This window comes from Pyricularia grisea (genome assembly GCF_004355905.1).
Source record: "Pyricularia grisea strain NI907 chromosome Unknown Pyricularia_grisea_NI907_Scaffold_1, whole genome shotgun sequence".
NCBI lineage: Eukaryota > Fungi > Ascomycota > Sordariomycetes > Magnaporthales > Pyriculariaceae > Pyricularia > Pyricularia grisea.
Window position 1 is genome coordinate 5,739,641 of NW_022156716.1, and position 20,515 is coordinate 5,760,155.

Consider the following 20,515-nt stretch of genomic DNA (forward strand, 5'->3'; position numbering starts at 1 on the left):
CAAGTTGACATCCATATCTTATGTGCATACACCCTACCTTTGTAAGTAGACTGGCTGTCTGCAGAGAGGATAAAGCTTTTTACCATAATATTTCCATCCTAGCCTGACTCGGTAATTTATCTTGGTTGAGTAATTTACCGGCGTTTTAATTTATGCCTCAGTTGACCTACCGCATCTCGTCCAAGTCATAATGTCAAAACTACCCCTCAAAGCAGCCATCTTGGTTGTTTCAACAACGGCAGCTCGCGATCCTTCAACCGACGCGACCACTGGTATCCTGCAGGATGTTTTTGACAAAGATGGGGCCGGACAATGGAACGTCGTGCAGACAAGCATCGTTACCGACTCTATCTCTGACATCCAGCGCCAAGTGATGTCATGGACCGACGCAGCCGACGCAGTGAACCTGATTCTCACCACTGGAGGCACGGGCTTTGCTGTAGAGGATCATACGCCCGAGGTATGTAACCCTGAAGATGGCATTTTTGACACACTATTTTTGAAAATTCCGGTATAGGTAAATATTACATGGCCAAGTTAATAACTTTCATCCTGTTGTCTACAGGCTGTCGCTCCGCTATTGCACAAGCAAGCTCCTGGGCTTGTCCATGGCATGATCGCAGCGTCACTAAATGTTACACCCTGTAAGCATTTTCTTTTAGTACTTGGTATATGTTGATGTTGTATAGTTGCTGACAACTGACAGTTGCAATGATGTCCAGGCCTGTGGCCGGAGTTCGAAACGGGACTATCATCGTGACTCTTCCAGGCTCTCCAAAAGGGGCCAAGGAAAATCTTCAAGCCGTTATTAAGCTCCTGCCACATGCTTGTGTTCAAGCCTCCGGGGCAAACTCTCGTCAACTGCATTCTGGAGGAGTGAAAAAGTTGGAGCAAGAGGCTGGAGTTTCGGCCACTGGAAGCCAGCAAGGAGGCTCTTCACACCATCATCATGATCACCACCACCATCACCACCATCATCATGGTCACGAGAACCTAGTCCGACACACAAAGCCAGACTCTAACCCAATGTCGAATGACCCCAACTTGGGCCCAACTCGTCGACATCGCGAATCACCATACCCAATGCTTTCGGTTGACGAAGCCCTAGAGGCAATCAAAACGCAGACCCCAGCGCCTACTATTGAGACGCGCAAGGTCAACAGTGACCTCGTGGGTGCAGTGCTGGCAGAGGACGTGAAAGCAAAAGAGAACGTGCCGGCTTTCAGGGCCAGCATAGTCGACGGGTATGCTGTCGTCGTGCCCAAGGATGGCAATATGCGTGGCGTTTTCCCCGTGGTCTCGGTCTCGCATGCCTCTCCAGGTGAAGCGCCTCCTCTCAAGGAGGGTGAAATTGCCAGGATCACGACCGGAGCGCCCCTGCCGCTAGGAGCGACGGCGGTTATCATGGTCGAGGACACTGTGCTGAAGACCAAAACAGACGACGGGAACGAGGAGAAGGAGGTAGAAATTCTGGCAGATGGTGTCAAGCAAGGTGAAAATATCCGTGAGGTTGGGAGCGACATAGAACAGGGCACTATCGTACTACGTAAGTACGAACAGGTCTCAGCCGCTGGGGGTGAGATTGGCTCGCTCGCTGCCGTTGGAGTCGATGAGGTGCAAGTGTTCCGCCGTCCAGTCATTGCGGTCTTGTCGACTGGTGATGAGATCGTTCACCATGACCGGCCGGGAGAGCTACGGTTGGGAGAAGTTCGAGACACGAACCGACCGACCCTCATCGCGGCTGCCAGGCACTGGGGCTACGAGGTAACCGACATGGGCATTGCAACGGACAAGCCCGGCCACCTCGAGGAGATGTTGAGGAGCGCCCTGAGACATGCCGATGTCGTCATCACCACGGGCGGCGTATCCATGGGTGAGCTCGATCTGCTCAAGCCGACTATTGAGCGTTCCCTCGGCGGAACCATTCATTTCGGCCGCGTCTCTATGAAGCCTGGGAAACCTACCACATTTGCCACGGTCCCTGTCAAGGACGACTCGGGCGAGCGGGTACAAAAGGTCATCTTTTCGCTTCCGGGGAACCCTGCCTCGGCTCTGGTGACTTTCCATATATTTGTCCTGCCGTCACTTCACCATCTGTCCGGGTTGCAAACAGCTGGATTGCCCAAGATCCCCGTGACCTTGGCGCACGATTTCCCGCTCGACAAGGCACGCTCAGAGTACCACCGTGCTGTCGTCTCTGTCGGGACTGATGGCTTACTCTCTGCGAATAGTACTGGTGGCCAAAGGAGTTCCAAGGTCGGAAGCTTGAAGGGCGCCAACGCGCTCCTGTGTCTCCCGAAAGGGGCTGGATCGATGAAGAAGGGCGAACAGGTAATTGCCTTGTTAATGGGCGCCATTCACGGAAACACATGAATCATCGCCTGAAGCGGCTGGAAGCCCGGCTAATAGATAACGTCATTTTGTACAGGTGCAGACTATATCGTGTCTACTTTTAACATGTCTTCCCATGTGTTTCCTATGCCGGCAAGGTATCCTGATGCAAAAACCCAATTTCTCCCCTGCGCCACTTTGAAGGCAGAAGCCGACAATCATGCGGCTCGCTCAATGTGATGATATTCTGCTATTTTACATAAAGGCAGATACTAGTTGTATAAACGCACCTGTGCCACACACCTCTGCGAGAAACCCGCCCATGAGGTTGCAGAAGCGACACGGCGGGTTCAGCGAGTAGTTCGACGGAGATCCGTGTTGTTCATCCGCTGCTTCCAAAGTCAAGAGCCTTGCCCGATGTGAGCAGACCAACAATCAGTCCAAACAGGCCGAGAATAGAGCTGAAAATCTCAATGACGAGAATTTTGACGAATCTAATGATCAAAATTATCAATAATCAGTCAAAAGGTCCTTGAAGCTTGAGAGGTCTGTTGATAAGGGCATGCATACAGAGTAGGGTCCGCGGCATCGGCCAAGGCAGCACCACTGCCGTTGATTCCAACAGCAACGCCGCAAATAAGGTTGCACATGCCAACGGTCAGGCCTGACCAGAAGAGAGCATAGCCGGTATAGTACGCATTGGCAGAATAATACCCGGTACGGTCGAGGGAGTTAATCTTGGCCTGGAAGACAATGGCCATGATCACTCCGTAGATGGCGACGACTTCACAGAAGATAATGGAGATCAAGTTCTTGGTCCTGATTCGGGGAGCCTTAACACCACCGCCAAGGATGGAGGAGCCTGTAATGAAGATGCCCCTGTCACGACGCAGCTCTTGTTAGCTAATGTTTGGAAGCTTTGAACGCTATTTGTGGTTATGGATTAATCCAAGCGGGAAGCTCTCATATGCGTGATTCTCTTGCGGGAGCGCATGGCTTAACAGAATGTTTGTTTTGAGAGCAAGAGTAGCTACATACCAAGCAGCTCCCACAACGGACAAGCCGATGCATAGCGAAATGCCTAAGCTGGCCCACGCGAAAGGCGATATATCCTCAATGAAAGCCCCGATCTATTTTGAATTGGTACAAAGTAAGCGTTTGTTACGTCGTGTATGATGGAAGGGTCGAGTTGGTTTCGCGTACGTCGAAGGATTCACCACTGCCAGTGAAGAGCATGTCTAGAAGCCCAGGTGAGAATCTGTTAGCAAATGCGCATCAACTGCAACGTGGAGCCCTTGGGATAATTATCCACTTACATGCTCCTACCACAGCGAGGGCAGACCCAGTGCCCCCGAGTCCATAAGTTAAGCTCATTTTGACGGTTTTGTTGTTCGCGTTGCAAGTCTGTTGTATGAACAAGGCGACGCCGTCATCGCTTGCATCTCGGGATTCGGTCGCTTGTCCAGGCTGGGGCTCGAGGCACTTGGTTTGGCAAGGTGGATACCTGATGCTGTAATCACACCCTTCGAAACTATCCCGATAAGGCTTATCGCATAAGTCTAGGCCTCAGGCATCAATATTTGTCACGTCTGCCTGCTGTGAGGTGCGAGCTTCGCCTCATGATTCCTATAAATACCGCTCGCCTCACAATCATCACCTTTATCAAATAAACTCAGCACATCGGCGGCGGTTGAGATTATAGCAGCAATCATGGCTACCAAGAAAGAAGAGACCTTCTATGAGCTCTACCGCCGTACTAGGTACATTTGACAGACCATCTGCTGAACTTCCAGCTATGGGTATGCTACACATTGAAGAAGTCTGCTGACCTGACCGTTTCCGAATACAGTCTGGGCATATGTCTCACAGATGCTCTGGACGATCTCATCACGAATGATCGTATCAATCCTCAACTCGCCATGAGAATTTTGGCGAATTTTGATCGTGTCGTGGCCGAGACTTTACAAGAGAAAGTCAAAGCCAGGCTTCAGTTTAAGGTCAGTTCATCTAATATATGCAAATCTGTTATGCGCCGCGCCGGTCTCAACGTCCACGTCAACTCATCAACCCTTTTTTTCAAAATTACAGGGAGCTCTCGACAACTACCGCTTTTGCGACGACGTATGGACCTTTGTGATCAAGAATATCAACTTTAAGCTGGATGGCGGCAACCAGACCATCCAAGCCGACAAAGTCAAGATTGTTAGCTGCAATGCCAAACGTCCTGGAACAGATGCTTAGAACACGTCTGTTCCACAAGTCAAATCGCCACGTAAGCGAGAAGCGAGATCGAAGAGAGTATCGAAGTCGGAGAGTAGTGCAAAGGTGAAGAAGGAGGTGCCTGACCTCAAGATTGAACGTCGCTCCTACTCTGCCACCTCGACGCTGCATCACAATGCTCACTTGAAGCGTGAGGAGTCTCCCGACGCTAAAGACTTGAACGGCGAAGGTTGGCCAGTGAAATGACCACGTCGCCCGCGGCAGTATACAGAGATCGGAGGATGAAAAGGGACTTGCGGCTTTTTACAAAGCTTCTGCAGTTCCTGTACATGGTTGCTTATCTTTTGGGCTCATCATTTTGCGATCCCGCTAGGGGGGTCGAACGGCGTTCTGGATCATACACTTTGAAGGCGCTCGGTAGGATGGCGTTAGTTGGGCAGACCTCACCTTTTCTTTTTTTTTTTTTTCCTTAGGGACTTGATATTTGCATACGTACCTATTTACTTACAGAATCAACAGGCTGGATGACCAGTTTGTGACCAGTCATAATCCACAGAACAGCGTTTTAAGTACTTCCAAGGACTCAAATTCATTTCCCTAGTTACCTGCTAAATAATTGTGCAGTTGGGATGAATCAGCTTCGATTTGTTTTGCGAAACTTTAAAAAGCCTGCTCATCATTTCGGTATAGGCCTCTACATAGTGTCTGTAGGGCCTTCATCACCACTGAGACTATGAAAGCGATATCCGTTGAATACGGATCCCAGCTTGACTGTTTACGGCGGTGACGTGTTATGGTTCCATGCCAGGAACCATTGAAATGACAAGCGCTGATCCTTGCAACTCAGCCTAGTGGGGATCCCGTATGTACACTAGCCGGCCGGATCTTGCACGATTTCCAGGGGCGAGCTTGCTTCGAAACATGTACAGTAGTAGCCCAGCTGGCAGGTCAGGCAAAATAGCCCAGATATCTATGTTATACTACATAGTATACTAAAGCTTATAGCGCCTTTTTTTTCTCCTCCATGTTTACAACCTCTCAGAGCGCTGTTACAGGGGCCTGATTTTCCCCACTCACTCTGTGGGTGACGCCTTGCTCAAACCTCAACCAGGCACAGCCGCATTCGCTGGAGCACGTTGGCAGATTCAGACTTCTGATTGGGACCTTTGCCGCATACCACACATCCAAGCCCCATGCTCCGTCGTCGCCAACAGGCTGCGACGACAGCCGCTGCAGATCTTATCGACTCCCATACAAGAGCGATGGAATCTGCTGCTACGGAACAAAGTCCGTTGCTCGCGAGCGGCGGACCAGAGTCCAACGCGTCGGGCGAGCAGCATCCAACCACCATGACATGGAGTCGCCGAAACAAGTGGATTCTCTATGCCATCGCGAGCGGCGCTTGCGCTGCACTGAATGGAGTCATGGCCAAGTTGTGAGTACAGGCTTTTGCTCTTGCTGAATAGTTGCTTATATGTAGTGGGTCCGGCAATGAAAGAATCTGTTGCTGTTGGTATCGTCGTGTGAAATGCACTCGTTAGGCCAGCGGACTATCACCATCCGGCTTTGGTCTATCTGTGTTAATGTTTACGTGGCATGCTTTACTCACATCGATGACCAGAACTACAACCGAACTCACTTCGAGCTTCTCTCAAAGTATAGCACGAGTGCTTGGCATGTCCGCAATTGAAGGCACAGTTGAAGCTGTTGTACGAGCGGTAGGTTATGAGCCCGAGCCCAAGATTAAAACTATTGATGGGCATGTGTGCTTAAGCTGACCTTTCAATCAAGGGCTTCTTTGGCCTGAATCTGGTCTTTAACGGTGTGGTAAGCTACCTTGCCCTCTTATATATCTTCTACAGCTTTTGAGCTTCCCCTCGGGCTTAGTGGTACTGGAAGAGGAAGGTTCACGGTTTCACTCGGAAAACGGTGTGCCAACTTCCGCTCCTAGAGTCCTGAGCATGCGAGACCTCACTTGGCATCGACTAAAAAGCTGCTGACATTGCTCCATCATGACAGATGTGGACACTCTTCACCCAGGCACTTGCCAAAGGGAATTCAACAACCCAGGTGTCCATCATGAACACCTCGTCCAACTTTGTTTTGACTGCACTGCTAGGTTTGGTCATATTTTCCGAATCGCTTCCGCCTCTCTGGTGGCTTGGCGCTTCAATGCTAGTTGCTGGCAATGTCATCATTGGACGCAAGGACGAGAGTTCCCCGCGAGAAGCTGTGGCATCAAGTCCTGGGACTGAGTACGAAGCAGTTCCGCAGGTCGACGGGGTGGTTCCCGCAGAGGATAAAGAGGATGAGGATGTCCCAGAGCTTGGTGACTTGGGTGCGAGAGAAGAAGCTACCTAGGTAGGCCGGCTTGGAGATGAAGCAGTTTACTGGGAAGGGAAGGGCCCTATTTTGTTTTCATCTCTCATCCCAAGCACTGATATCATAGAGTTCAAGCGACTGTTCAGAAGAATACACGGACTGATACTTCATATATTTATATTTGCCGAAAACCAGTCCGAACTTCTACTTTGAATCTCTAATTTCAAATTAATTGGGAAGAAGTCTTACCCTGCATCACCAACTGTCGCTCCACTGGATTTTCAAATCGAGCCGAGTCATGCTTGTAGCTTTCCAAGGTACCCTGGACTTGTTACACAGGGCAGCTTATCGTGTGCCTAGCAGCCTTATCGCCCACAACTTTCTCCACGCTACTTCCAGGGCTTGTGAGCGGGACAGTTGCTTTCATCCCGCCGCCATTTGAACCGCCCGGCGCATTACACCGCGACGTACTAAAGATAAACCTGGACGCGACAATCCATGCGTCAACGGCGGCAACGGCGAATATTGACCTTTTTGTAAAGATAGCAAAAAGGCATCCTGTTCAAGTCTTTTCACACAGGTAAAGACGGAGAAAGAAAGATAAAAAAAAAAAAAAAAAAAAAAAACCGCCCATCATGAGGCTCAATGCAGACCTCATCAACCATTCCCTCTCCTACCTTAACCCTCTGAAGGAGCGAGAGCTCGACCTTCGAGGTATGTGCGTCCCGAAAAGAGCAGATGCTACACTTTGACGAGTGCGAGGGCAGAATTGATATCTCGGCCTCTTTCTCTCTTTCCGCGCCGCCGCCGAACCTTTAGGACATCGAATACCCGCCATTGAGAACCTGGGTGTCGCCGGTCCGCAAGATGCCATCGACTTTACCGACAACGACATACTGACCCTCGGCAACTTTCCGCTGTCGCCCCGCATACGGACTCTGCTCCTCGCTAGGAACCGCATCGTCAGCATACAGCCCACGCTGGCCAATGCGATACCGAACCTGACGAATCTGCAGCTGACTTCGAACAACTTGAGCGAGCTGGCAGACCTGGATCCGCTCAAGGGTTTCAAGAAGCTGACGCACTTGGTGCTGATGGACAACCCCGTAGCGAAGAAGGAGGTTTGTTGCTGCCCTTGGGTTTTGTGCTCCGTTTGCTGCGGATATCGCCGTGTGTTTTCTAACTTTTGCTGTCGCTATAGAACTACCGCTACTGGGTTCTTTGGAGGTGCCCTAGTGTCAGGTTTCTAGACTTTCAAAAAGTCAAGCAGGCGGAACGGGAACACGCCAAAGAAATCTTTGGCACCGAAGCTGAGCCTACAGAGCTTGCCCTCAAGGTAGGCAGCGATATAGCCCCCGGGTCTTGCATGACCTTTATGCCCACAAGTCGCGGTCTAACGAGTTCGTCTCTCAAGATTATTGGAACGAAATCCAACTCCTTGGACAAAGCTGCCAAGACGGCCAACGCCGCGTCAACAGCTGGCTCGAAACTCTCCCGCATCAAGCTTACCGACGAAGAGCGCCAGAGGCTGCAGGAGCGCATCAAGAATGCAAAGAGTTTGGACGAGATTTTGAGGTTGGAGAAGGAGCTGAACGAAGGGAGGTTACCAGCCGGCATCCACGCGAGCGACATGATGGAGGAATGAGTTCTGACTATGGAATTAACCCCAATTATATTTCCGAAGAAAACTGCATATTACCCGACGGTTGCCGCATCGACAAGGAGTTACTGGCTTATCTTGCCAATGCTATGTGTCTTTCACATACAGCTTCCAAAAGTTTTGCTGTGGGGTTTTGATCAAAGGCCTGATATCAAGCCAATGTTGAAGTACATCATCTGGTTGACTTCAATACTGAATTGACTGGAGTTCCATTTCTCTCCGTGTCTCATATCTTGGTTGCCTTCAAAACTACAAGTAGTCCATTCCGGAACTCATCTACCGGACTTGTCACTAGCCAGTCATGTCGACGTCCTGGTCCTGATCCCTGCCACCACCAGCCTGCCTCATCTCCAGCTCTAACTGCCTGCTTGGGTCGTCTTCGGATAGGATGCTGTGCCTTCCGTGACTGAAACCGTTGCTAATGACCGATTCATCTCCGTTCAGTAGCGATTTTTGCCTCTTGCCATTGGGAAGCAGCGCAGGCGGCTCGGCATCAGCAGCTGGCTTCTCGCCTCTGAGTCGGGCCTGAGTGTGAGATGCGCGCTCTTTGATGTCTTTGAACGCGACCGTCTTGGGCACAACGTCTGTCAAGAACTCGAGGCTTTCTTGATGCGCTACCGCGTTGGCTGTTGATGTATTTGACGTTTTAGTAGACGATCCAAAGATGCAGGGGGTATTCCTATTCGTTCCAACTTACCAAAATCCTTGTACTGGATATTCCGCCTGGGCTTGCGGTCCATCTTGGCCATGTTGTGAGCCTCCGTGGCGAGGTGCTGAACAAACAGTTCCTACATACGTAATTTAGCAAGGTGCGGCCTCATTAATGACTGTTGAGGTAAGGTAAAACGAACCGCAGCAAGGGTGATGATGAAAGCTGCATTGTTTGAGCACATCTGTACATCTTGGTCCTGTGCTATGATCTTCTTTACCCTCGTCACTAGATGGTCACGTGGTCAGTATAGAATATTAATAAGATTATGATGGCTCGGAATTATTTGGTGAGCCACGGTTCAAGCTTACAAGGCAGCTGAGTCTGGCCGGTTGGGTCCCGCCGAGGAGGTATCGCTGTTGTGTTGTAAGGCATTTTGAAGGGGCTGATCACTTGTGGTCGTGGATCAGGCTCACGGCCAGGACTGTTACCGCGTCAAGTAGAACAAGCAGTCAGAGTACAAGCAAGCCTCCTCAAGTTGAGATTAGCAGTGATGAAGAAACCTGGTTCAGTTATTAAGATGGTTGATTGCTCTTGATAATGGTCTAACTTCGGCTCAGATTCTATACGTGGTAGTTTGTCAAGACGACGGGGGCTCTCGAGGAGTCGAGGGTGCAAGTGGGGACTGAGGTAGAACGTCAGTAATTAGAGTGTAGAAACAACGCGCTCGACGCGACAATGTGTTAAGCCATTAGCCCCACCGATCAATTTGCCTACCACGTACATATGTCCGGCCCTCAGGTTATGTTATACCCCTTGGCCAAACTCTCATGCCAGCGACGGCGGCATCAAGTCCAGACGATTTAAGTTAAATCTATGGCTCGGGCCAATACGATACCAGATGTTAGAGTAACATCCATTCCAGGGCTTTTATTTGAAACCCAGCTGTAGTATTATTAGATTTTCGACTCAGACCTGATCAAGACGCTATATCCTTGAGTGGGGATGTGATAACCCTAACCCCGTTATCATTGTCAACGACACGTACCTAGAGTGAGGTGACACCCGGTTGGCTCGCAACATTCTGGGGTAGCATCACGGGTCTCAATCGAGACGCATCTTCCATTTAATAAACGTCGATACCAACCCCTTCGCGGCAAGTAACACTGACCTGGGCTCTTGAGTGGGTTTATGCGATAACACCGCCCATTTTTGCGACTCACCTCGATTGAAAGGCCGAGCGCAGGCTTGCGGCTGCCATGCCCACGATATCGCAGCAAACATGACCTCGAGAACGTCTTCTTACTCGTCCCAAGTACCTCGCCAACCCTCGCGCCGTCCTACCCTAAATGCCACATTATCGACGTCTCTCTCAAATCCTGATCAAGCCGAAGATGCCGATGTACAAGGCGCTGCTGTCGACAGTCAAATTGAGCAGGAGATCGCCGAGATCAAGAGATATGAGGTGTGCTTTATCCAACTCCACCTGCGATCCCTGCCCCCATCCACCATTCTCCGAACTTGACCGACTAACTAACTTCTCCGCCCTAGGACTTCACAACAATAGGTAATTTACTGGCCTCTGCGAATTTCTGTAGCGAACCCAGCTCACTGACCGCTGCGTGACCGATAGATTGGGTCCAAGATGCCGCTCAGGAGCGGCTACGGCGAAAGGCACGACGGAAGCGTCGACAAGCCAGTGTGTACGACAACAGCTACGTCGGATGGAGGAGCTGGGCCGCTGAGTCATATGAGGCTGCCCAGGGCTGGATTGTGGTGACAATTATTGGCATTGTTATCGGGTTGAATGCCGCTTTTCTCAACATCGTCTCCGAGTGGCTGTCGGACATAAAGCTGGGTCGCTGCAAGACAGCATTTTACTTGAACGAGAACTTTTGCTGCTGGGGAGAGGATAACGGTGGGTTCTATCGGACATATACGCACATACTGCTTTGACGAGTAATGGTACTGATCTAGAACTTGGCCGCACAGGATGCAATGACTGGCAGCCATGGACAGGCTTCGGTCCCATCAACTACATCATTTATATCATATTTGCGGTATGTGCCCGCTTCTTCCGTCCTGTCACGGGCAGCAGCATGCCATGCTACCTGAAGCCGGCAAGCAGCTGCTTGCGCTGTCATGTACTAATCACATCCTTTGTCCTACGCGCCAGACCATTTTTGCTTGCACAGCAGCGACGCTGGTCAAATCTTACGCTCCATATGCCGCCGGTTCTGGAATTTCAGAAATCAAGTGCATCATTGCTGGGTTTGTCATGAAGGGCTTCTTAGGTTCCTGGACGCTTCTGATCAAGTCTGTCGGCTTGCCCCTGACTATCGGGTCTGGCCTCTCGGTCGGCAAGGAAGGACCTAGCGTGCACTACGCTGTGTGTACAGGAAATGTTATATCGCGGCTTTTCGCCAAGTACAGGAGCAACGCATCCAAGACGCGGGAGATCCTCAGCGCTTGTGCAGCAGCTGGCGTGGCTGTTGCTTTTGGAAGCCCGATCGGCGGTGTGCTCTTCTCCCTAGAGGAGATGTCTAGCTATTTTCCTCTGAAGACTCTGTGGCGCAGCTATTTCTGTGCGCTCGTGGCCACTTCAGTGTTGGCTGCCATGAACCCCTTTCGCACTGGGCAGTTGGTCATGTTCCAGGTCCATTACGATCGTACATGGCACTTCTTCGAGATTGCCTTCTTTGCCATCCTTGGTATCTTTGGCGGCTTGTATGGTGCCTTTGTCATCAAGTGGAACCTCAAGGTGGCAGCGTTCCGCAAGAAGTATCTCAAGGAGTATCCCATCACCGAGGCATCCTTGTTGGCGTTTATCACAGCCATATTGTGTTTTCCAAATGCGTTTCTACGGATAGAGATGACGGAGAGCATGGAGATTTTGTTTCTCGAGTGTGAGGGCGCCGAGGATTACCATGGCCTTTGCGAGGCAAAGAACAGAGCGTGGAACATCACGTCACTGTTAATCGCCTTGATCTTACGCACCGGTCTGGTCATCATTTCATATGGATGCAAGGTACCGGCAGGTATTTTCGTGCCATCAATGGCCATTGGTGCCTTGTTTGGCCGCACCATTGGCATCGTGGTGCAGGCACTTCAGGAGTCCTTCCCGAGCAGTTCGTTCTTCGCGAGTTGTGCACCCGACGTACCTTGCATCACCCCCGGAACATACGCATTTCTTGGTGCTGCCGCTGCGCTCAGCGGCATCATGCACATTACGGTTTCGGTCGTGGTGATTATGTTCGAGCTAACGGGAGCTCTGGATTACATCTTGCCCACAATGATTGTTGTGGGAATCACGAAAATGGTGAGCGACCGACTTGGCCATGGAGGCATTGCCGACCGTATGATCTGGTTCAACGGCTTCCCTTACTTGGACAACAAGGAGGAGCACAATCTTGGCCTGCCTGTATCGGCTGCCATGACCGCTGATTTGGATACCATACCCGTCGCGGGCATGACCATGGAGTCGGTCGAGCGATTACTAGCCAAGGATAACTATCAAGGCTTCCCAATTGTCGAAGAGAACAGCAGCGCAGCGGAGAGCAGTAATAACGCTCGTCGCGGTCGCAATTTGGTAGGATTTATTGGGAGGACTGAGTTGCGATACGCCGTCGACCGAGCGCGGCGCGAGCGACAAATAAGCCCCTCGGCCAAATGCAACTTCATGCCGAGCGATGTCAACGCAGTGACGCCAATCACGCCTGCAGGGCAGAGCAGGAGGCCAAGCTTTATAGGCGACGCGTTTACTGTCGACTTCAGCAGATTCGTGGACCCCACGCCAGTTACGGTGCATCCACGCTTGCCGCTCGAGACGGTGATGGAGCTGTTCCGCAAGATCGGGCCACGGGTGATTTTGATTGAGCACCGCGGCAGACTCCTCGGTCTCGTGACCGTCAAGGACTGTCTCAAGTATCAATTCAAGGCTGAGGCGGCAGAGCATGGGCCGTCATCTCGCACCGATGACGATGAATTCCAGGAGAAAATCTGGGCCTTGATACAGCGCGCAGCGTGGTGGTTGGGGGACAAGGTATCCCTCGCTTCTGGAGGACGCATAAGATTGAACAGTAATTTTGACGAAACAGGCCGGATAAGTAGATCTACTCAACGGCCCGGATATGGCGGGAATTCCAGGGGTTCTACAGATCAGATTCTTGACGGAACGGAGGATGAGATGGGTGACGAGGTGGGAGGTGTTGAGATGGAGTATAGATAATTTGGACGAAATTTGTACTTGCTTTCAGATACCAATCGAAGCTTACAGGCCTCATGCTACGAATACGGAAGTACACGGGCGCCACAACGGGTGGTAATTTATACCAGGATGAGTTCAGGCATAGACGTTTCTTTTTCGGAACTCGTCAGGTTATGACGCTATAATGAATGTAGCGGCAGACTTTTATAACCTCCGATCGCAGAGAATATGCCCCAAGGTTCCCTCAATATGCATCACTGCCGGTGAAAGCTTCTGTCATCATAGGTCAAGTGAAGGTTTTCGATGGTGCAATGACAACAAGTCGAACAAAAAGAAAATTTCATATAACAAGAGACTGGCGGCTAATTATAAGCTACTTCTGAGTCCACGACACAGCGAAAAATGAAGCAGGCCAGAGCCGAGAGCAAAAGAACAAGACACAACTGGTCTTTCCCCTGTTCAGCCTGGCTTCTGGACTTTCTATTACAAAAAGTAGAAGGGAGAAGTCGAGCGTCAACTACCTGAGCTTCCCTGACGCTCGCCCTGTGAGGCAACGCTATGGATTTTTTTTTTAATGCGACAAAAGAAAAGGTATAAAAAGGAAACAAAAACCAAAACCTAGACGTAGGTATATCACTTTTCCGGGCCGCCTCAGCTAGCCAAGTGCAACACGGACTTCAAGGATCCCTGAAGCCCTTAAGCCGTATGTGGTTAGATGGGTTGTCCTACTCGTCTCGTGGTACTTTCTCTGGCGTGCGCTCCGGGAGATCGTCCCCAGTGTCGCCTGTGCTACGTCTCCCGGAGGCTTGGAGGTCTCCATCGCTGATGCGTTTCTCCATCTCAGTCTGAGCACGTTTCTCCCACTAAAATGCCGCGCAAAAAAAAAAAAAGTCAGCGTTTCTCATCCTGTTACGCAATCACTGGACGGACAGCTACCTGCCGGAGCCATCAAGCCCACCACGATCGGGACCCGGCTTTGAAGGATCCACTGAGCGATGGGGGCGGGTATTCACGTCGCCACCATGAACATACCTCGATTTCACGCGAACGGACAGACGGGCCGTCCGAAGCCGAGGTGAATGGCGCATCCGACCCCGATCCTATTCCCTCCAGCTCCGGGATGTGGTCGGCGAACGTAGACCGTGCACGAGATGCCCGTCCCGATGCAATACCGGGTGGCGGCTGCATCATGCCAGGAAGCATGCTCTCGCGCCTGTTCTGTTCCCGGTAGACCGGGAGCATACTGGCACGGCGCGAAGCGATGTAGTCACCGGGTGCCTTGCTGCCGTCTCCAACCCAGAAACGGCGGTCGACCCTGGCCGCAGCATAGATTATGACGACGATAACTTCAATGCCAAAATTGAATACATAGAAGCACGGTTTGCTGAGAAACCATGTGGGCTCCCTTAATGGGCGTGGGTCGAAGGCAACGCCCGTGCGGAAGCCGGCGCCGACTGTCAACAACAACGAAGTGGTCAACACGAGGAAGACCTGTGCTCGCAGGCTGCCGTAACCGAATTTCTCGGGACCCGACTCTCGGTACGGCCACATGATGGCCAGGACAACGATGGGGAAAGGCAAGAATGCCAGCAGAGCTAGCAGTGTCGCGCCGACCAGTTGCACGATGCGATCATTAGCTCGAACTTCGGAATCGAGGGTGAAGAATGAGTGAACAGTCGCCGTGATGAGCATGATCAGGAGCGCAATGACCAGAGAGAAAGTGGCGATGAAGGCTCCGTTAGTAATCTTGTGCCAGCCGAATGACGGATGGTACGATCGGACGATTCGCTGGGTGAAGATGAGGTTCACCAAGAACAAGAGAACAACGCCGGCCGCCACGAGCACGTTCGAAGCTACGGCGACGTTCAAGTTGTTGGGGTATACGGCCCACAGAATTCGAGTGATGAGGGCGAAAACTCGGGCGAGACAGAATACGAAGAGAAGGGCGGAAAAGACGAATTTGTGGTCGCGTTTGATATTTGCTCGGAAAACACCCATATGAACAGCTGCTGCAGCAATGAATATTGCCATGAAAACTGTTGATATAGGCACATCCACCGGAACTGTAGGGTTACCACCCAGAATGGCATATGATGGGAGGTACGGCGGCGATGAAGGTTGCTGTGTCCCGAGTCTTGGTCAGTAGCCTGAACTCCCTAGCATCTCCACGAACTTGGCAACTGCTGCCGATATGTTGGTCCAAAACAAAACAACAACCGATCATTCTGATTCCTACTCGCAGAAGATCCTTGGGCGGCATAAGGTGGGCATACCTGTGGACCGCCGGATCCAGGGCCTCCTGGGCCACCAGGGCCTCCCGACGGTGGTGAGTCTGACATGTTGGTGATATCTTTCGCGGCGTGGTGCTCCCTGATACCGCAGTGGTAGAGGCTGATGATGAAACAAAGAAAAGAGGGACAAGCGAGAGGAATGGAAAATTAAACACTAATAGCAGAAAAAAATGCACTCGCACCCGCCCTCTTAGCTGTTGTCGTATTCTGGTACGAGGGCACAGCGTAACCAACAAGAAAGAGAGGCTGGCCACGAATGTAGCCGGGACTTTAGCGAACGAGCCCGAGGGAATCTGACAGCATAAGACAGCGACGGTCCGAGGAATGAAGAATTGTACAGCCAAGGAGCGCTGGGACGGATGTAAAATAAAGGACGACAGTCGAGCGGCGAACAGATGGTTAACACAATCAGTCGGATGAGACATCAGAATCGAGAACGATCATCGGAACCCCATATACTAGGGGCTTGTGCTACCAGGGACGGCAGAGAAGAAAAAGTATGCAGACAATAGCGGCGAGTTAAAGGAGGCCGAGAGCCCACTTGCCGTTGAGGACGTTTTTTTTTTTTTTTTTTTTTTTTTTTTTTTGGCGATTATCAAATTCGCTCCAGCGGCTCGTCACGAGCATGAGCCGTTCCAGTCAATTGCCGCTCTTTCACCTGTTGCCGGTCCTTGAACGCATCTAGACTTCGCCAACCGAAGCTTTGATGCCAGGTTGAATTCTCTTTTTTTTCTCCCGTTCTTCTTTCTTCTTTGAGCAAAACATGTCTGTGTGGTTGCTTTGTGCGCTTGCCTGGACATGGCGAATCTTGCAGGCTTTTTTGACAAACGCGCCACACAAACTTTGGTCCGACATGAAATGCAAGGCACTGTATACCCGTCCCGATGTTGGGCCTATCCGTATACCTGGGTTACGTTATGCACGGACATAGACTTCGCGTCCCCATGTCTGTACGGATATACATGTGCATGCGCTAGCGTCTGATAACCGGAGGTCCGGAGGATGCGTCGGAGAGATCGCACTTAGAACCGCCGATGGGTGAGAAACAGCAGGTGTAGGCTTTGATTGTCATACTGGTTCTGCCTAGACGTAGAAGCGACCAAGTTAATTTCTCCCTCTTCTCCACGGATGTGTATTTTTTTTTTTTTTTTTTTTTAAGTGATGACGTGAGGGAGTATTTGGAGAGAAACAAAACAAAACAAAGCAAAACAAAGAAAGTCACTTGCTTGTCTTGAGAGACAACGGCGCAATCCGCTGTCAATTCAAAGTTGGAGCTGCGTGTGCCTGGGTATGCAGGGAGCTCCCTTTACACTTTGAAGCCATGTTAATTAAACGACGAACCCGCCAATGAAAATGGACGATTGTGGTTGAGATGACAAGATGATGTGATGATTATGATGGTTACCATACCAACCTCCGATTGGTCGAATGTCCAAGTGCGTGCCTGCCAAGTAGGTTGGTTGCTTTTTGCTAGAAGTAAGTCCCCACGCTTACCAAGGTACCGACCGCTTAAAGTACGAAGTAATACGGGCTAGGTAAGGTACGGGACCGTAGATACGGAGAATTTACCTCCAACTCGTCGGTCTTGATGGTGCTAACACCCGATGTCAGGATGTCAACATCGCAAAAGGCAGTCCGAGTCGCCGTGAACACTCCGGTTGGTGTTTTACACCCAACTTTTAGTCAGGAGAGACAGTCGAAAAGCCGGCGGCAAGGCGGGGGTACATCTGGAGATACCTCTGTTTACTGGTGGTGCGTAAAGAGTCTTCAGCCAAATTGCTGTGGAGATTGCAAAAGCATCATGCGAAGTTTTCTCCGAATAATATTTGCTTCTCAGCTATCAGCAAGGAATCTGCGGCTGACCCAAATCGTATGTCGATCAGCGGCATGCAGCCCCGGATGTAAGGGAAGCAAGGTATCCGTGAAATGACTACCAAGGGAAATGCCGTGTCGTCGAGGCGGTGTAATTACCAAGTAAAATTTAATTTTTTTTCTTGCATCCAGGTTCGCAAGGGCATATCTCGGGAAAACATACAGAGCAGATGGGATTTACACCATAGTAAACAAACAAAGGGCAAATGAGAACAAATCACAAGGGATATTAACCTGCCGCACATTGTTGCGAGTATCCAATCCAAGGGCCGAGACCCCAGTGAGGAAGCCCGGTTATTCGAATAGGCCGGTAGGTACCTAGGTAGGTAGGTGAGAGAGATTGTTGATTGAATAGCATACCCATACCATGCATGTTTCGATGTTTCCCACACAGGGAATCGTAGCGACTGGCTAGATTGATTCGACTTTGTAGACTGGCGTAGCCTGTATCACCGCATTAGGGACCTCGAGTCGGGTAGGTAAGATGGCCTCGAGCAGGGTGGCTGTGGTGATATGCCCAAGGAACAATTAAGAAATGGAAAGGTAAATTTCAATTCATTCGATGAACGAAAGCTGGAGGCTGAAACGGCGCCTGAGAGAAAAACTTTCGCCTTGTATTACATATTTAGGTAAGGTAGGTACCTAAGGTAGGTATGGAGCACGTCAGTTTTACGACGCAGACTCAGAGCCAGAAATTTGATGCCTTTTGTGTACAAAAGTTAAGTAGCACCGCAAGCACCAAATGGAAGGAACATCCCATCCCGCCTTGGCCAGGTGGCCTGATTTTCCTGACGGGGAAGATCCCGACTCCGTACATATTGTGCAGCCTCACAGTATCTGGGGACTCCGTTGATACTCCGTAGGTACGCTGTACTCTAGGTAAGGTATGTGCTTGAAAATATTCGGATAGGCCGATTTTATGTCCGGTTGGAACCAAGCACAGAAGCCGCTGACCACCGCAATGGACCCAGGAGGATTCGAATGTGTTTGTTATTTATTACTTTTTCGTTTTATTTTTGAAATTGAGTTTTCCGGCGGTCTGGCATCGTGCGCATCCGAGCGCTTAAGCTGTCATCCTATTCCTTGCAGGTTGTAGTGCAGGCATTGCATCGAAAGGCCCCCAATTGGGCACCCTGCCAGCATACGTATGTAGGTACGCAGTAGGTACTGTAGAAATGGTCCAGAAAAAAAAACCCCTGCGCGATTCGCCAGGCGCTAACCTCTCCAATGGTGACACTCAATCTACAAGTAAATATATTTTACTTCGTCCTCCCCACCTACAGTGTGAAGCCCCTCGGCAGAAACCCGCAAGGTCTTATTCTTAACTTCCCGATCTTCATTTATTGGTCAGGTCAGATGCCATCAACCCGGTACATGACGATTGTGGTTCGGTACCTGCGATGCATGTTTGGTGCAAAAACTTTCGGACATGCTTTGCATACTTGTTCTATATCGTTCCGGAATACCTTTCCTATCTAGTATGATCAGATACATACATGACCAAACCCCTCGAAGAGCTTTGATGATAGCTCAAGGCGCTGTCTTTGGCAAGTACTTCGTTAGCTGAGGCTTTCCCGTTTCAGACTCGACTTCTGATGCCTCCTGCGAGCCATACTTCCTCGCTGGCCACCCAGCATGTAACCACACGGCCACATATGTTCGTAATCCTAAACACGGAGCCAATGAAGATAAAATATCATGCGGCATAAAGACCATCGGAAACTTTTACAAGCCCCGGCTCGCCATCAAGATCGTGGGTCATTTGATTAATGATAACTGCCGTACATGTACCGCGCGAGGCCAAACGTAGGAGGGGCTCATGGTCAATTTGTTTCGAGCCATGAATGCCGCAGGAGCAGTGTGCCTCAGGTAGTGTAACTAATGTACGTAGTGCCGCGACGGGTTTTTTTTCTTTTCTTTTTTCTCTCTTCTTTTCGTTCCCAGTGTGATGATTATGCGGCTGATGCGAAGCAGACAAACAAGGGAGAGAGAATTGGTTTGTTGCCAAGACCCCGAGCCTGTTCACCTCGCAGCTACGCAACGTAACGGGAGACGACGATAGCTGTGCTCGAGCTTCCAGCCCGCCTGAGTGACCGCGCCGGGCTGACAGTGACAGGTACTGGTGGTCAAGGATGGCTCGATAGTACACAAAGGGGGGTAAAAAGCCAGACTCATTTGTACTCGGTAATAATAGTACAGTAGGTACGATGGATGTTACTGAAAATTGACATCCCTCCCTTTTAAGCACGTGCGTTCTCTGAATGCCCTGAACCTTGGCGTTGCACACACGCGACATGACCGGGTTTATCTGATGCACATCCCATACCCTAAAAGTAACCGTTATTTTTTTTTTTCTTTCTCTCTTTCATTTTGCATTACCATTTTTCGAGAATGGTCTAGACGTCAATCATTTCACAAGATCTATCTCAGAAAAAAGAGAGAAAAAAAAAGCTTTTTTTGGTGTTGACCTAATTAACAGGATACCTACCTTGGTTATTTATTTATCTACCTGCGAAGTTCCTAGGTACCTGACTAGCCTGGATATACACACACCTAGGTAGGTACCTTTGGTAAGGGCGAGACCGATAGTGCCATCTGTTTGCACCCCTGCAGCGCAATTCAATTTGATGTTTAAGGATTTTGAAAGCTGTGTTTTTAGGTGGAGACGGAACTATGGGTGAGCCAACCGCCCGGCTAGGCAAGGTACGAAGGAAGAGAAAGAACAGACGAACTTCAAACGGTCAGGTTCGTCGCCTGTTGTTAGGCCCTTTCTTATTGACCCAGCACCGATAATCTGACAGAATGTCAAGGAAAACCCCCACTTACACCGACGCTAGTTTAATTGGATGAGCCTGTCTGTCCTGTCGTCTAATACCAAGGTAACTTTGTTTGATAATTTGATAACATCTCATTTTCTCGTGGACCCCTTTGCTTCTGGGACGTTGTTTTAGAGCCTGAAAACA

At 50.4% G+C, this 20,515-nt stretch overlaps 8 protein-coding genes across 8 annotated transcripts; 5 read left to right on the plus strand and 3 right to left on the minus strand.

Annotated features, from left to right (window-relative positions):
- Nucleotides 1-190: 190 nt before the first annotated feature.
- PgNI_01763 (uncharacterized protein) lies at nucleotides 191-2,767 on the plus strand (the record flags this gene model as incomplete). Its single annotated transcript, XM_031121835.1, has 3 exons — nucleotides 191-460; nucleotides 566-644; nucleotides 707-2,767. The coding sequence occupies 3 exons, from the start codon at nucleotides 191-193 to the stop codon at nucleotides 2,371-2,373; spliced, it is 2,016 nt and encodes a 671-aa protein (XP_030987850.1). The 3' UTR covers nucleotides 2,374-2,767.
- PgNI_01764 (uncharacterized protein) lies at nucleotides 305-3,809 on the minus strand. Its single transcript, XM_031121836.1, has 7 exons — nucleotides 3,648-3,809; nucleotides 3,535-3,569; nucleotides 3,370-3,461; nucleotides 2,902-3,210; nucleotides 705-2,825; nucleotides 564-642; nucleotides 305-458 (listed from the first exon to the last, which is right to left on the minus strand). Exons 1-5 carry the CDS (start codon nucleotides 3,703-3,705, stop codon nucleotides 2,714-2,716), a joined length of 606 nt encoding a protein of 201 aa, XP_030986573.1. The 5' UTR covers nucleotides 3,706-3,809; the 3' UTR covers nucleotides 305-458; nucleotides 564-642; nucleotides 705-2,713.
- Nucleotides 3,810-3,976: 167 nt separating this feature from the next.
- Nucleotides 3,977-5,369, plus strand: PgNI_01765 (uncharacterized protein). The gene is made up of 3 exons (XM_031121837.1): nucleotides 3,977-4,091; nucleotides 4,181-4,328; nucleotides 4,420-5,369. The coding sequence occupies exons 1-3, from the start codon at nucleotides 4,042-4,044 to the stop codon at nucleotides 4,570-4,572; spliced, it is 351 nt and encodes a 116-aa protein (XP_030986572.1). The 5' UTR covers nucleotides 3,977-4,041; the 3' UTR covers nucleotides 4,573-5,369.
- Nucleotides 5,370-5,500: 131 nt separating this feature from the next.
- PgNI_01766 (uncharacterized protein) lies at nucleotides 5,501-7,457 on the plus strand (the record flags this gene model as incomplete). The annotated part of the gene is made up of 5 exons (XM_031121838.1): nucleotides 5,501-5,986; nucleotides 6,173-6,269; nucleotides 6,343-6,378; nucleotides 6,571-6,889; nucleotides 7,213-7,457. The coding sequence occupies exons 1-5, from the start codon at nucleotides 5,745-5,747 to the stop codon at nucleotides 7,455-7,457; spliced, it is 939 nt and encodes a 312-aa protein (XP_030987855.1). The 5' UTR covers nucleotides 5,501-5,744.
- Nucleotides 7,458-7,508: 51 nt separating this feature from the next.
- On the plus strand, nucleotides 7,509-8,518 carry PgNI_01767 (uncharacterized protein; the record flags this gene model as incomplete). Its single annotated transcript, XM_031121839.1, has 3 exons — nucleotides 7,509-7,587; nucleotides 7,693-7,994; nucleotides 8,075-8,518. 3 exons carry the CDS (start codon nucleotides 7,509-7,511, stop codon nucleotides 8,516-8,518), a joined length of 825 nt encoding a protein of 274 aa, XP_030987854.1.
- A 306-nt stretch (nucleotides 8,519-8,824) lies between these two features.
- On the minus strand, nucleotides 8,825-9,617 carry PgNI_01768 (uncharacterized protein; the record flags this gene model as incomplete). Its single annotated transcript, XM_031121840.1, has 4 exons — nucleotides 8,825-9,159; nucleotides 9,231-9,321; nucleotides 9,385-9,470; nucleotides 9,554-9,617. The coding sequence occupies 4 exons, from the start codon at nucleotides 9,615-9,617 to the stop codon at nucleotides 8,825-8,827; spliced, it is 576 nt and encodes a 191-aa protein (XP_030986565.1).
- A 685-nt stretch (nucleotides 9,618-10,302) lies between these two features.
- Nucleotides 10,303-13,606, plus strand: PgNI_01769 (uncharacterized protein). Its single transcript, XM_031121841.1, has 5 exons — nucleotides 10,303-10,647; nucleotides 10,734-10,749; nucleotides 10,816-11,100; nucleotides 11,175-11,242; nucleotides 11,359-13,606. Exons 1-5 carry the CDS (start codon nucleotides 10,465-10,467, stop codon nucleotides 13,408-13,410), a joined length of 2,604 nt encoding a protein of 867 aa, XP_030986564.1. The 5' UTR covers nucleotides 10,303-10,464; the 3' UTR covers nucleotides 13,411-13,606.
- Nucleotides 13,607-13,750: 144 nt separating this feature from the next.
- On the minus strand, nucleotides 13,751-16,192 carry PgNI_01770 (uncharacterized protein). The gene is made up of 3 exons (XM_031121842.1): nucleotides 15,663-16,192; nucleotides 14,422-15,510; nucleotides 13,751-14,252 (listed from the first exon to the last, which is right to left on the minus strand). The coding sequence occupies exons 1-3, from the start codon at nucleotides 15,726-15,728 to the stop codon at nucleotides 14,115-14,117; spliced, it is 1,293 nt and encodes a 430-aa protein (XP_030987535.1). The 5' UTR covers nucleotides 15,729-16,192; the 3' UTR covers nucleotides 13,751-14,114.
- Between the last annotated feature and the right edge of the window lie 4,323 nt (nucleotides 16,193-20,515).